This window comes from Balaenoptera ricei, chromosome 7 (genome assembly GCF_028023285.1).
Source record: "Balaenoptera ricei isolate mBalRic1 chromosome 7, mBalRic1.hap2, whole genome shotgun sequence".
Lineage (NCBI taxonomy): Eukaryota > Metazoa > Chordata > Mammalia > Artiodactyla > Balaenopteridae > Balaenoptera > Balaenoptera ricei.
Genome location: NC_082645.1, coordinates 54,512,923 through 54,527,844, shown reverse-complemented (window position 1 = coordinate 54,527,844; position 14,922 = coordinate 54,512,923). Strand labels below are relative to the sequence as shown.

General features: G+C 34.6%; 1 protein-coding gene across 11 annotated transcripts in view; it reads right to left on the bottom strand.

The window, feature by feature from the left end:
- Positions 1 to 14,922, bottom strand: part of LOC132368520 (sodium channel protein type 2 subunit alpha) — a 90,002-nt gene that overhangs the window by 31,132 nt on the left and 43,948 nt on the right. For all 11 annotated transcript variants that reach the window (XM_059927195.1, XM_059927200.1, XM_059927203.1 and 8 more), the window contains 2 exons: positions 13,136 to 13,492; positions 6,711 to 7,190 (listed from right to left, as the gene is read on the bottom strand). In XM_059927195.1, the coding sequence (XP_059783178.1) occupies positions 6,711 to 7,190; positions 13,136 to 13,492 (837 nt within the window). The remainder of the gene's footprint in view (positions 1 to 6,710; positions 7,191 to 13,135; positions 13,493 to 14,922) is intronic.

Genomic DNA, 14,922 nt, shown 5'->3' with positions numbered 1-14,922 from the left:
AAGCCAATCTTTATCAATTTAAAACATTTAGTAGATGTGATATGTAATTAAACATCGTAGGTTCAAGATAGTGTTGGGATACTGTTGATTCCCATGTTTCATGACCATGAACTTAGTATTACTTTCTTATATTCATATCTTTATATGTATTAATGTAGAGTGAAGCTAAATATATGTTGGGATATTTTATAAACAAAAGTTTACTTTAAACAATAAGCCTGAGATATAGGCAAGAAATTCTGATTTATAAAATCTTTCTTGATAACATCAATTCAATGACTTTCTTAAAATCACATAAGAGGCAAATATCATAATATCATAAAATATGTTGACGAAAACAGTTAAAATGTATAAAGAGCCAATAAAAACCAAAGGAATCAAATTAAGAATATAAAACTCTTCAGCTTCAGATAAGGTCATAATTATGATTAATTCTAACTACAGTGCAAATTCACCAATTAGAATTATCAAATACACATCATTTTATGGAATTATTAGTACTCATATACTTAAAAGAAGAATTTTCAAATAAAGATTATTTGTAAATTCTCCAATCTAGGCACCATTCACTGTAAAATGCCACATGAGTAAGAGACCAATATATTAACTACTTAGAAATAGAACCGGTTTTTTTATTTTCAAGTTCCATTCTTCCCTTTGGTAAAATTTAGATGTTTAGGTTCCTTTTTTATTATTTGTGCTTATTTGCTGGAAGACAAGTGGACTGAATGATGTTGTTAGAACAGCCCTTCCTTACTCAGCCTTTAAGAAAATATGGATGTTCCCTCAATGTCAGGATAGTCAAGAGATCAAACAGGAATAACAAACTGTTATTTGCTATGCCTGGCATTGACAATCATTTATTTTCAGACGAAAATATTAGCTGAACTTTTTTTTTAGTGAAAACTTCATGTTACAGGGCTCTTACTATTGAAAATCTGCTGGATTCCTCTAAGTGCTGGGGAATTATAATCATAGGAGTTAAACAGGGCAGAATCATATTTTGCTTAATGATGTAATAAATAAATTTCAAGACACACAGTATTTCACTTCGCATTTTTAAACATTATACTTCTAACTTTTACTTTCTAAACTATTGTTAAACATTTACATGCCAAACTCATAGTCCTTCTTTCAGAAGGTAAAAGTATTTTTGAAAATAATTAATCACAACAGAAAAAGGGAGGGAAAACATCACTTCTTGTTAAGTTTTTCAAAGGCACACTTTTTTTTTCTCATTATGAAGTTAAGATATATTTTTGAGAAAATGTAATTAGTAAATATTGTATATATTTTGGGGAAAATGTATATTCTAAACTTAGTCAATAAAAGAAATTGGAATTTTTTTTAAAAAGAGATAATTCAAATATAGATTAAATCAAATATTCCATATCTAACTATTTTGGTCACCACAAATGGCAATATTTTGTTCCATATGGATCCTAATCTGTACTTAAAGAACTCTAGGTCATTTTACATGAAAAATCTTAACATTGAAACAATGAAAGAGATGGTTATGCTTACATTGGGATAGGCCTAAGGCCAAAGTGATACATTAATACTAGAAAGGAACTGCTCTTCTTAATAAGGAAGAAGGCAAAATCAAAACTATCATTATCATCGTACTACATTATCAGATAATCATTTTTGTCTTTATAATAGATACATTATAAAATTCTATAATCCATAAATAGCAGGGTCTTAAATATTTCTTGGGATGGCAAATGTAACCCTTATGTCGTGCTGACCTACCCCTCAGCATATTACCAGTGCCCCAAAGACACATGTTTGGCCAATTTTGTTCTTACATTAAGGATATTTAGAGCTTTTTTTATCCTTTAATCACTATCCCACTGGAAAACTTTCCCTTGAAGACTACACATTCTCCAGTATAAAATTATAGACGGGTTTCTATTGAAACCACTCTATCACTGCTTACCCAAACCATCTCTACACATCCTTCTCTCCCTTCCTACCCCTTGTGTTAGAATTCAGTATACTACTCTTTTAGGGAGCAGACAATGTTTTCTGGCCAGAGACATATTCAAGGAAATTGGAAAGTGTAATAATGTGAGGGTGAGAATAAATGAAGTCATTTGCATCAGTTCTACTTAGTGTTCCACCACACTTACTCCAGCTAAATCTCTTAAATACTGGTAGATGATATTCCTGATTGTCACTTTCCCTCATATACCTCTCTACACAGGAACTTGGAAAATGATACTCAGAGAATAAGAAAACTAACTTACCTCTTTCTAAGAAACTGGGAAAAACAAGCCATTATCCTAAGGAGTCAAATCTCACACTTTTCTGAAGAAGTAATATATAATAGGAAAAAATAATTCTCTCTAGTCCCTGTGTATATGTTTTTAGTATGTATCTGTGTTTAGTTGTGAGCATTTTTTACCTTGGGTCTCACTTTATATGACCAATGACATTGGTTTCATTCCTCCAATATATAAGGCGTTATCTTTCATGAATGTAGAGTGCCAGTGACTGAATATTTTGTTCCAAGATACAAAAGAATGTTCCCAAAATGGCATGATTATCGCTCCTTCCAAAGAGGCAAATATGCTTATGTTAGGGTTGTTTTAAAATTTTAATGGTAGAAGGAGAGGAAACTGCATCTAAGTGACAAAGCATTTAATTAACATTTCTTGAAAATAATTAAATTGGGTCGAGCAATTTGGTTAACATATTTTAGCACAAAACTGTGATTTCAACATCAGGAAATGAAAGGTCCTCCAAATGCAGCCCATAGAAAGGTGTTACATTCACTGCCTTAGTTGCATGACTAGGAGGTCCCTTCATTTAATAAACACGAAAGGAGCAAAAGCTCACACTGATTCTCTTCCTATATGAATTTGCAGTGCATGATATATTTAAATAATATTCTTCAAGAGAAAGTTTCCCAGCAGGTCTGGATGAAATAAAGGAGAGACAAAAACACCAAGTACAGAGGAGCAACACGATGAAGAAAGTGGATTCCAGATCTCTTTTCAGAATGAATATACCACCTATAACACTGCTTTCCTTCTTTCCTTCCTTCCTTTCTTTTGGTGTAGAAAATGTATTTCCTTTTCTTTCATTCTCAAGAGTTTTAGGGGTAAATATCAACAGATTCTCCAAGGGAATTGTATTCTAAATACAAAGTACTTTTGGTAAAGTGCTAAATAGACATTTTCTCTGAAATGAAGCAGATAAAAATTGTACCCATGCTGGTAGCAGCCAAAACATAACATTCCAATTCATTTACATTCTAATCACATTAAAGCATCCTTTAGGAAGTTTGCACATGAATAAGGGATTGCTTTAATTTGCAGATTACCCTTCAGAAAAATTTAATATGACACTGAACAAAAAAATACCAACAAAGTACACTCATTGGGGCTTTATTTATTTAAGAAAAGGGCAGGGGAGAGAAAGCTTTCTGCAAGAGTTTTTCAAAGAGTATCTTATATTTCTCCTTTTAGACCCTTAGCACGTTCAAAACTCTGTAATGTTAAATGGTAATTAAATAATCCATAAAGGCATGCACTTTTACTTTTCACTGAATGTAATTTCTATAAAAATCTATGTAAGAAAATTAGCAGCTAACTCATTTTTTAAAAAAAGTTAGGGTTGCCAGACTTGCCTGACCATGCTTTATGACTCAGCATAAAAGCGGCTGTGCATGTTTTTATTTTACTGCCAATGGACGGGCAAGGAATGTAGCTGAGTAACATGCAGGCCAGTCAAAATTCATTTAGAAACTAATTATATTTATATATGTACAACTTGCTTAGGTAACCTGGGTAAAAGTGGTGGCACGAGCCTCTGGCTGGTTAAAAAAACACCAGAGCTGCATTCTTGATGGCTCCAGCTTGATTTTACCCCTGTGAGAAGAACGGTAAGCAGTGAAGGTCACCATATTGCACTAGTAAATTTCACTTTGAAAAATAATCATTGCGGCTTCAACATTATTAAAACTCTATAAGAAAAATCAATCATTCAAAATCACAAAGTATGAAAGGAATTACATTATATATAGTCAAAATAACGAGTTAAAACATATAATTAAGATATGAATTTAAAATAATATACTCTAGAGAATCTACAGAAAGCTGTCAAAGGATCACACAAATTTGGCAAAGATGAAATAGAAGAGGATTTAGTTCAAACACCTAAACAACCTCTGGGTCCACTTGGTTAGTCTGCCCTATAAAAAGGAATTCATTAGGCATTCCAAAAATTAAAAGGTGCTCCATTTTTTTTCTTTTAATTTTTCAAATCATTTAGAAAAGAATGTCAATTAGCCTTATTCCATTTATTAATACTCCACATGTGATATTTAACAGCACAATCCAAACCTACCAGTTAAGGAAATGACCAGACAAAACTTGAAGGCAGAACACTAAAAAGATATCTGAGGTGGGAATATTTGCAATTCTTGAATAATTATGTCAGTTCTCTTTTGTTTTCTAGTGTAGAGTTACAAGGTAAAATACCAAAAAGTTAAAACGTGCACATAGTCCCTTCCTAGACTATTGCTCTAGTCCTTTATTTGTTTATGAGCTTATATTTAGGAAGTTTGATATAAAGCCATAATTAAAAATTTCACCAAATAATAAATTTTAGCACACAAGTAACAATCACTATGATGGGAAAGTATTGAAAGGACTCTACAGCTAAAGCAATACAATAATTCTGTCTACTTTCAACTGGCAGATCAGTTCTCTGCCTCCAATTCCAAAGTATTGACTTCACATATATTACTTTGGAGTACCTAACTCAAACAGAAAACAGATGAAAAAGCTTAATGGTAACAAGAGAAACTGGGAAGAGAGTTTGGATTTTTCCTTCTATAAGCCCCACCTTAACTAGATAATTCTCTAATGTCAAACACAATGGTTTGAGATGAGGCAAAATACATGCTCCTTTGGAGAAGTCTGAGGCTTTAAAATTTCTGAAAATTAAGAAGACTGGATGATGAGTTAACCATACCTCAAAAGATACTCAGCCAGAAGTTTAAATTGACTGATGGCTTCAACATTTTATTCTCCATAATTCATTCTTAGTTAATATATTTTTTACTAGATAAAAATAAAAATTGACTTCTGTACTGTAAGGGAGATATTTGCTATTAGGTATAATGTCAAAATAATGAGAGGGGAATATATATTAAAATTTAATGACCGAATTCTATCTTCCAAATGCTGACTTTAGTTTCTAGTAATATACAATGCCAGAAGTTAGTCCCCACCCTTTCAGCATAGCGCAATCAAATACGCTTATCCAACATTTTATTAACTAGATCTTAAGATATTAGTCAGTTTTAAAATAATGATCTTATTAGTGAACAATTGAGTTCAACTAATTACAGCAATTATTTGTCCCAGGCTATAAGGTTTAAAATTTTCCCCTTTAATCTCATCTGTTATTTTGTGAAACTAGTAGCTATGGCCTTGTTACCTATATGCTAATTTTAGTACCTATATTTAAACTTTCTCTGAATTTCATGTTTAACATCTACTTCTATGTAATCACTGAATTAGCAATACTACCTATCTTACAAAAAAGAAAAACGGAAATAGCGTCTTCTTCAGTCATCTTATAGAATAAATATAGTAATACTGATTAAAATATCTAAGGTTCCTTTCTTAGAAATATATTTTTGCTCATAATTTTATTAACTGATCCCTAATTTTTGTGACTTTGTTGCACTACTTAAATTGTACCCTTCAGCATCTCAAACTCCCCCAAATCATCTTTCTTAGAATGAGAATAATAATAGAGGTCTTTTTGTTCCCTGCCAATCACTTCAAATGACAAAAAAGAATGAATCTTTGTCTTTCGTTGTTATTTTTATTTGTTTATGCAAGCTTTAATCGTTGGGAATTCTGTCTTCATTTTTGTGTAGTTAAACATTAAGGTTTTAATTCCTTCTTCTCTTTATTCCCAACTCTGTGCTTATTAACCTATAAACAAACCAAGAACATATCCTGGTATTTATACTCTTCTAGTAAATCAAAGAATTCTTTAAACTACCAAGACTCTTAACTGTAGTTGGTAAATTTAGAATTTTACATTCTATAATGTATCAAGGCTTTTTGTTTGTTTAGAGAGCATGTACTGGGTTCAGTAAGGTTAAAAACATTTTCAACCTGATTCTTCATCACTACCTTCACTTCCTTTAAAAAAATTATTTACTTCAGGAAACATGAAACTATATGTAAATATCAAGCCAATATCCCAATCATACTTCCATTAATAAATATGCCTGTGAAAACTAAATAAGGTCACAGTTTGTAAATTATTCCATAAGAGCCAAGAATGTAGCAAAATGAGAATTGGAACTGCCCTCTCACCAAGTATTGTTCTAGTACATACAAAAAAACCACCATTGTGGGAGAATTATAAGGAAGAAAGTGTATAAATTGAGGCACTGTTCACAAATCAAAAATTATTTAAAATCCTCAAAAATTCATATTAATCTGAATATTCATATTATCAATAATTCAAAATGGTGAATATTTGAAAAAATGAGTCAACATATCATTTGTCTAGTTATATATTAAGGTACTGTCAATTTATCTATCACCAATTTTGCCATAGAAATTGTGTCAACAGATATTTCCTATTTTCTTACAGAAAGAAAATATAATTTTTAAAAGTCTGATAGTTTAAAGCATACATAACACCAAAATAACTTTTGACGTAGAAATTCCTACCTCTTTGCTTTCCTCCATATCTGACTCGCTGCTGAATTCTTCAGTATTTAAATTTTCAAAGTCAGATTCTCCGACAGCAATTGGTACAGTCACAGTGAGGCTGGGGTTGTTTATAAAGGACATGTAATCACTTTCATCCACAACGTATTTTTCTACACTGCTGCCTATGCCACTGGTAGTTCCATTTCCATCTTTGAGATAATTGAGGTCTTTGCCTATTTCTATGGTGGTATGGTTGGAAATACAGCTGTCTTTTTTGTTATTTAGATCTTCAAGAGGTTTAATTTCATCTAAAGCTTTCTGCTTTCTAACAAAGGCTTTCTGAATAAATTCACGTATTTTTCTTTTAACATAATCAATTCCTTTCTGCATCCTTCCCACAGCAATCTGGAGATTATTCATTTCATTATCATCATCAGTGGCGGCAAGATTGTCAGAACTGAATGAACTCAAGAGTAAGGCCAGGAAGAGGTTCAGAACCTAAAACACAATAGGAAAATTGGTGATCAAAACATTCCGTTGTTTCTATTGCTCCGAACTACAAATTTTCCAAAACTGTTCTTACACCTCACTTTTTGCTGACAGGTATTCTTTCTAGTTTATGGTAAACTATCCTGGGGAAAAAAAAAAGGTGAATGAAATAAATACCTGGCCAATATAAAATAATACTATTAACACTAATTCCTTTTTAGTCATTGCAAAATTACTGAAACCACTGTTGCATAAAACTTCTATATTAAGTTCAATTCCAAATTTAAAATTTTAGCTATCTAGATAACTGTACAGTGAAAAAGAAAAAAACCTTTTATTGGGATGTTAAGTATTTTCCCCATGTAACTTGGGTTTTCCAGGACACTGATAATTTATTATAGTTTTATTCCTGAAGCCAAAGATGATTCAAATATATTTAAATACGATTTTATTTTTATGTGTTTGTACCAACTTTTGCACTTTAGATAACTTGTCGATTTAAAAAAATATATATACCTACTGCTAGATCAAAGTTCCCAGTTTTTGGTTCAGAAAATAATGGCCACTAGACTTATACAGTGGTTGGAAATACTATAAAGAAATGGTTAGAGACCACTAATTAGTCTATAACTTGGGTCTCCAAAAATAGGACCCACTGATATGAGTGAGTGAAAAGATTAGTGACCATACCCCCACCATGCACACTCAAAAAGAGGTAATTTACTAAGGGACAGAGTACTCCCATGGGCACAAGACCAAGTAATATAACTTTTTTCAGAATTTGATTGATAATGTTCATGAGTCCCTGACTATTCAAGCATACAGAACAAAAAAGAAGGATATGGCCCTGAAGGGATCCAAAGACTAAAAGTAAATAGTACAGAAGAGGAATCCTAGGAAAAATTTTAAGTAAAACTCCAAAGAAAAGGATGCTGCATTCTTGCTATATTCCTATCTTTCCAATAAGCTAATGAGGCTCAGAGTTCCTTTGTCTAACCAGTACGAGTTAGTCTAAACAATTGTGGTAAGAAAGGTAAAAACCTATAAGACCCAACAAGGACTGCACATAATTCTGTGAGTCTATATTGACATCTTTCAATTGCTATACCATGTCTGCTAGTATTCATACTAAGACCTGCTCCTTCACATCAGAAATTTACCAATAAAGTTATATTTTATTGTGATTTGCCTTGAATTTACTTTTTGGATGAAAAAACAGATGCAAGAGAAAAAAATTAAATGTTACATTTGGGTTTTATCCATTATAAAACTGAATTTTGGTACCATAATTTTTTTCTAGATTTGATTTCCTAAGGTTTATTAATGAACTTTTCTATTAGGAACTTTTTCTTGGCAAATATCAATCAACCTTCCCAGAGTGAGATCCAACTTATAGTTCCTCTTCAAAGCATTGGAACAGGTATCTATTTGTGTCATTTACTGTTATATCTATATGGCCTGCTCCCCTTTCTCATTAGAATTATAATGTTGGGTAAGAATCCAGTTTCTGTCAATTTTCCCAGTGCTAAGCTTACAAGATTGTTGTAAGGATTCAATTAGAAAATCCATGTGGCTCTCAAAAAGCTACTGGCACATGGTAAACCCTTGAGAAAGTTTAGCTGTTACCATCACTGTTATTAATACTATGATACGACCTACCCTCTGTTATACTATCTTTCAATTTATCTTTTTTTCTTGGAAATGTTTGTGTGAGCCAAGCTGAACTCTTTTTCTAGGGCTCCTTTGTTACCACAGGGGATTGATCTGCATAACAACTGGCCAAGGTGTTGGTTGTGATCAAAGGCAATTTAAGGGAATACAGTTCAACTAGCTTACTCCGGGACTGAAACCTGGAAACCTGTCTCACACGCGGTCATGGGCAGACCTGATAGCTCATTGAGTGAAAATGACTCACACGTCCCCCAGTCTCTTGGAATAATAATTTCCATTTGGGGTTCAGGATTGGAATGTATTGCACGTATCAATACTGTCTCCATCCTGATTATTATTATTATTTTTTTTTTTTGGCTGCAACGCGGGCACGCAGGATCTTAGTTCCCGACCAGGGATCGTGCTCCCTGCAGTGGAAATGTGGAGTCCTAACCACTGGACCGCCAGGGAAGTCCCTCCATCCTGATTCTTCTTTTTTTTTAATTTATTTATTTATTTATGTCTGTGTTGGGTCTTCGTTTCTGTGCGAGGGCTTTCTCTAGTTGCGGCAAGCGGGGGCCACTCTTCATCGCGGTGCGTGGGCCTCTCACTGTCGCGGCCTCTCCCGTTGCGGAGCACAGGCTCCAGACGCGCAGGCTCAGTAGTTGTGGCTCACGGGCTTAGTCGCTCCGCGGCATGTGGGATCTTCCCAGACCAGGGCTCGAACCCGTGTCCCCCGCATCGGCAGGCAGATTCTCAACCACTGCGCCACCAGGGAAGCCCCCATCCTGATTCTTAATTGGTGAGAAGAACCCAAAACTTTCACATCCCTCCTGTGTGCTAATGCTCCACCTTCTCTTAGACATAGACGAGACTGCGGTGGCTACTTCTAGAAGTGGTAATCTTCAAAAAATCGTATTTTCCTTCTGCAGCACTTGCCTTGAACCTATAAAAGGATTTCTGGCCATAGTGTTAGCAAACCAAGAATAATAGCCTGGGGAAAAGCAGTCTGTGGCCAAACCTCTGTCTTGTCTGTGGACTAGGCAGTGGTTACTCACACTTCTCGTGGTGGAGCACCATACAGAAGTTTACATGTGTTAACAGAAGGTTATGTCAGCTTGTCTTTGGGGGACATGACCCGTTCTGGTGAGGATGAGAAGGAAGGATTGTAGGAGGCACTGCATCAGTTTCAGTCAGTCTTATTTAAGCAAATGTGATACGAACACATTTCCTTAATAGTGGTAAACATGACAGATACTATTACTACCTTAGTTACTCCAGAAAAAATATCCAAGATATCACAAAAGGAGGAATATTTTTTAACTTATAGTAAAACAAAAAAAAAGGGAGATTCTTTAATTTTTTAAAAAATGTACAGAATTTAGGGCTTCCCTGGTGGCACAGTGGTTGAGAATCCACCTGCCAATGCAGGGAACACGGGTTTGAGCCCTGGTCTGGTAAGATCCCACATGCCGCAGAGCAACTAAGCCCGTGCGCCACAACTACTAAGCCTGCGCTCTAGAGCTTGCAAGCCACAACTACTGAGCCCACGTGCCACAATTACTGAAGCCCGCGTGCCTAGAGCCTATGCTCCGCAACAAGAGAAGCCACCGCAATGAGAAGCCCGCACACCGCAAGGAAGAGTAGCCCCGGCTCGCCGCAACTAGAGAAAGCCCGCGCACAGCAACAAAGACCCAATGCACCCAAAAATAAAAAAAAAATTTTTTAATGTACAGAATTTAAATTTATGCCAATAGATGGAAATTATTATTTTATAGGCTATATCTTTTTATGCATATACAGCCATCCAAATTAATATTAAATGTCATCTATAGGTATGGATACTTCCTGAAATTCTCTTTTCAACTTGAATCCTCCGTACAGTTAGAGAGATGTGTCTTATTTCTGTAAACTAATAGATGACATGTGATATGTTGAGTTTCCTTCTCTTTAAATTCACTCTGTGTTTTCTGGCTACATGAATTCTACCAAAACCCCCTTGCTCATTGTCACTTTCCTGATAAAAAGCCATCTGTAGCTCTGAATTGCCTACAGAAAAACTCCAATTTTGTTATGCAAAGTCAGCCTTTTCATAAATTAAACTCTACACAGTTTGGCCCCAAACTTACTTTCTACTACTCCCACTATGAATTCCCTGTTGCTTGTGTCTGATCTGCTCACTCATTGTTGTCATAAAGGGTTCTGTTCTCTGCCTTTTATTCTTTTCTTCCAGTGTATGCCAAATATATAAATGAAATCAAGTCAAATCTAAAATCAAACCTATGACCTTTTCTTTGTTTCTTTTCTATTAACCCTATAACCATTTCTTTCTGTTCTATGAAATATTGCACTTTTCTGAAAGCAAGCAAGTTGTATTCGGAATTGTGGTGGCTTTAAAGTAAATCTACAGGGGAATTCCCTGGCAGTCCAGTGGTTAGGACTCCACACTTCCATTGCAGGGGGCACGGGTTTGATCCCTGGTTGGGGAACTAAGATCCTGCGTGCCACGCAGCATGGCCCAAAAAAAAAAAAAAAAAAAAAAAAAAAAAATATATATATATATATATATATATATATATTTATGTATATAAATTATTTGATACTCTTCCCTTCAAAAGTGAAAGCCTAATCCCTTTTTCTTAAGTGTGAGTTCTTTTTAGTGATTAGCTTCTAATGAATACAATATGGCAGAAGTGACAGTATGTGACTTCAAGATTAGAACATAAAGAGGGCTTTCTCCTTGCCCTTTGTTTTGTGTCACCTGCTCTGGGAGAAGCCAGTTGGCATGTCATGAAATAATCAACAATCCTATGGTGAGATACATGTGGAGAAAAACTGAAGCCTTCTACCAACAGTCAACAAAGAGGAATTGGGACCTCCTGCCAATAGCCATGAGAGTGAGCCTTCTTAGAAGTTGATCCTCCAGTCTTAGTCAAGATAACTGAGTTCCCTGCCAACATCTTGACAGCAACCTTATGACAGACCCAGAGCCAGAAGCACCCAGATAAGGTGCCCCCAAATTTCAGACCCACAGAAACTATGAAATAATTAATAAGTGTTTATTGTTTTAGGCCACTGTTCATATTTCTGGATTGTACACTGTTCATGTTTGTTGTTATTTTAAGAAGAGGTCAGAATTATCTAAGCTAATACTGAGGAGGTTGAAATCTTGGGATAAATAGAAATAAATGATAGTCTTTTGCTTTTTTTCCCCCCCTCCCTTTTCTTTTCCTCTGGGGAATTGGAAGTTACTTTGATGTGAAAGGAAATGAAGTCTATAAATTGCATACTTTAAAATATTGGTTACGACTATTCCACTGGACTGGGGCCTAATCAAGCACCTTAGTATAATAACTTTATATTTAAAGTATAAGAGCCTGATCCCTCTTAGAGAATCTACTGTCCTTTCTTCCCCAACCACTGGGTCCACTGCTCCCTGGCTTGGGACAGTCTACCTTTCTTCTTACCGAGCTAAATCTTACATCTCAGTAAAGATATTTCAGGTCTGAACTCCTTGACAAAGCCTTGCTTGATCATCCTTGCCACTGTAAAGCAAAGTTTCCATCTTGTGAACTTGACATATAACACTTCACTTTCACGTTTTTTCACTTACTAGCTCATATTTTTACTCCTGTTTAGGTAAATGTCATATCACAATGCCATATATATCTCCCTATCATCTTTCCCATGCCTCCAGGACTCAGCAGAGATGTGTTGGACATGGTTCATTTTACACAGATATGATAAACAAGTGATTCTTGAGTCAGTGTTACTTGTTCATACTGTAGTTTCTAGGCAACAATTACCTTATGTGCTTTTAACGGACTGAGATTAACACTATTTTTTTTTTTTAACTCCAACTTGTAGAGAACCCAAATTTGAAACATTTTCAAGTGATACTATTATTAGTATTTATAAATAAAATGAATGACTGTTCTTCATGGCACTTCCATGCTTTAGTACGAGAACTGAAACATAAAAGCCAAAAATGGCCCTCTCCCTGAACAATAAGAGGTACAGAGATGAAGAACAGCTTTGGTTCAAAAGACATTTTAAGAGTTTATGTTGCATGTCAATTATAGTTCAATAAAACTGGAAAAAATAAAAATAAAAATAATGAATAAGGAAATATTTAAAAAGAGTTCATGTGGATTTCAATAGTCTGAGCTATACCTGACTCCTGCCATCATGAAAATTGAGAATTGATTTTTAAAAAAAACATTCAAAACATTCCTCAGTTGAACATACTTTTTCATGGTTACATTGTCTTTTACTGAAAATGAGAAAAATGTTTTACCACATACCACCAGGTTTCCAATGACCATGACCATCATGAAGACAGTAAGGCACATGGTTTGACCGGCGACCTCCATGCAGTCCCACATGGTCTCTATCCACTCTCCACACAGTACTCGGAACACAATCAGGAAGGAGTGGAAGAAGTCATGCATGTGCCAGCGCGGGAGTTCACAATCATTGGAAATCTTGCAGACACATTCTTTGTAGCTCTTACCAAAGAGCTGCATGCCGACCACGGCAAAAATGAAGACGATGATGGCCAACACCAAGGTGAGGTTACCCAGAGCTCCCACAGAATTGCCAATGATCTTTATCAGCATGTTCAGAGTCGGCCAAGATTTTGCCAATTTGAAAACTCTGAGCTGGAAACAAAAGAAGGCCATTACTGCTCTGCATTCTGAAGAATCTGCATATTTGTTTATAGGAAAAATCTACAGTGTCTCAATTTTAGGTGATGGATTATTCATGTGCCAAAGTCTTATCTAGCAAATGTATTAGTTTGTTACCATGGGATATTTTTCATTTTGAAATAGTTTATATTGTAAATAAAATAATTATACAGTTTTTCATCTGCATTCAAAGAATAAGATTCACTAAATATTCCTGAATCTTACATAAGCATTTATGCTATTCTTTTTGTTTTTCTGTAAGGAACTGAGATATCTAAGATTAGTGGTGATTAATTAGAAAAGACTCTTTCAGAGAAGTAGAGGCTCTCATTATTTAAAAGCCCAAAGTGGATATGTTTTTCAGTGTACTTGAAATATAATGCTGAAATGCACAAGTGCAAACAACATTAACACTTATATAAGGTACAAGAGAAAAACCAACTAATTTCTTTAAATCTCTGGACTGCTATATCTTTAGTTTGCTGTAATATTAGGCTGTATTTTAAAGGAGATTTATTATATTCAAGGAAGAAATACTTGGACTTGAGTAAAGAGCTGTATTTTGTCAACCTTTATGTCTTCAGTGATTTAATTAATCAACTCATTATAGTGTAGAAATGGCTCTCCACTACTGTGCCTGACACACTGATTGTATTAGAAGCCTCTAGAGTACCATTTACCATTAAATAGCAGCAGCATTTTATTTCCAATGCTTCAGTAAATGTCAGGTCAAGAGTAGTGCATTATTTAATGGCAACTAAGTGACCCAAAGGAGCAGATATAAAAACCAAAAATTTTAATTTATTTCCAGAGAATAATTAATGCAAAAGGGCCTGATATACTAAGCAAGACACTGATGATATTATGCCTTCTATCTCCCCAAAGTGCATCACATTATCACAAAGATTTACTAAGCTTCTTAAAAGTAGTTGCACACATGTACTTGTTATATAATCATTGCTAATTTTTGTTTTGTTTTTTTTTGCATCCTACTAGCTTCAAATTAGATCTACAGCTATCCATGAAGACTAGGAAAGGAAATCACAGCTCTAAGGATCTTAACACAAATTTGAAAGTGGTAAGGGAGTTTCTAAACAGACTTCACAACAAAGTCTTGAAACTAATCACTGTTAAGATAAGTTGCCTATAAGAACCTGTCTTTACTAACTATATACAACCTCTGTTGTTTCAAAATAAATCACAAAAAGTTAGAGCCAACTCAAATACACAGCACAATAAAACATACCAAACTTCAAATGGAAATGTGTCAAGTGATATTTTGTCTCATCTGTAAAAGATCCATAAACTTTGAAATATAAAGATCAAATGAAAGACCCTTTCTTTAAAATTAAAGTATAACACAGGCAACTCTTCTCAGAGAGTGGATTTGGTGACTTCCTGAC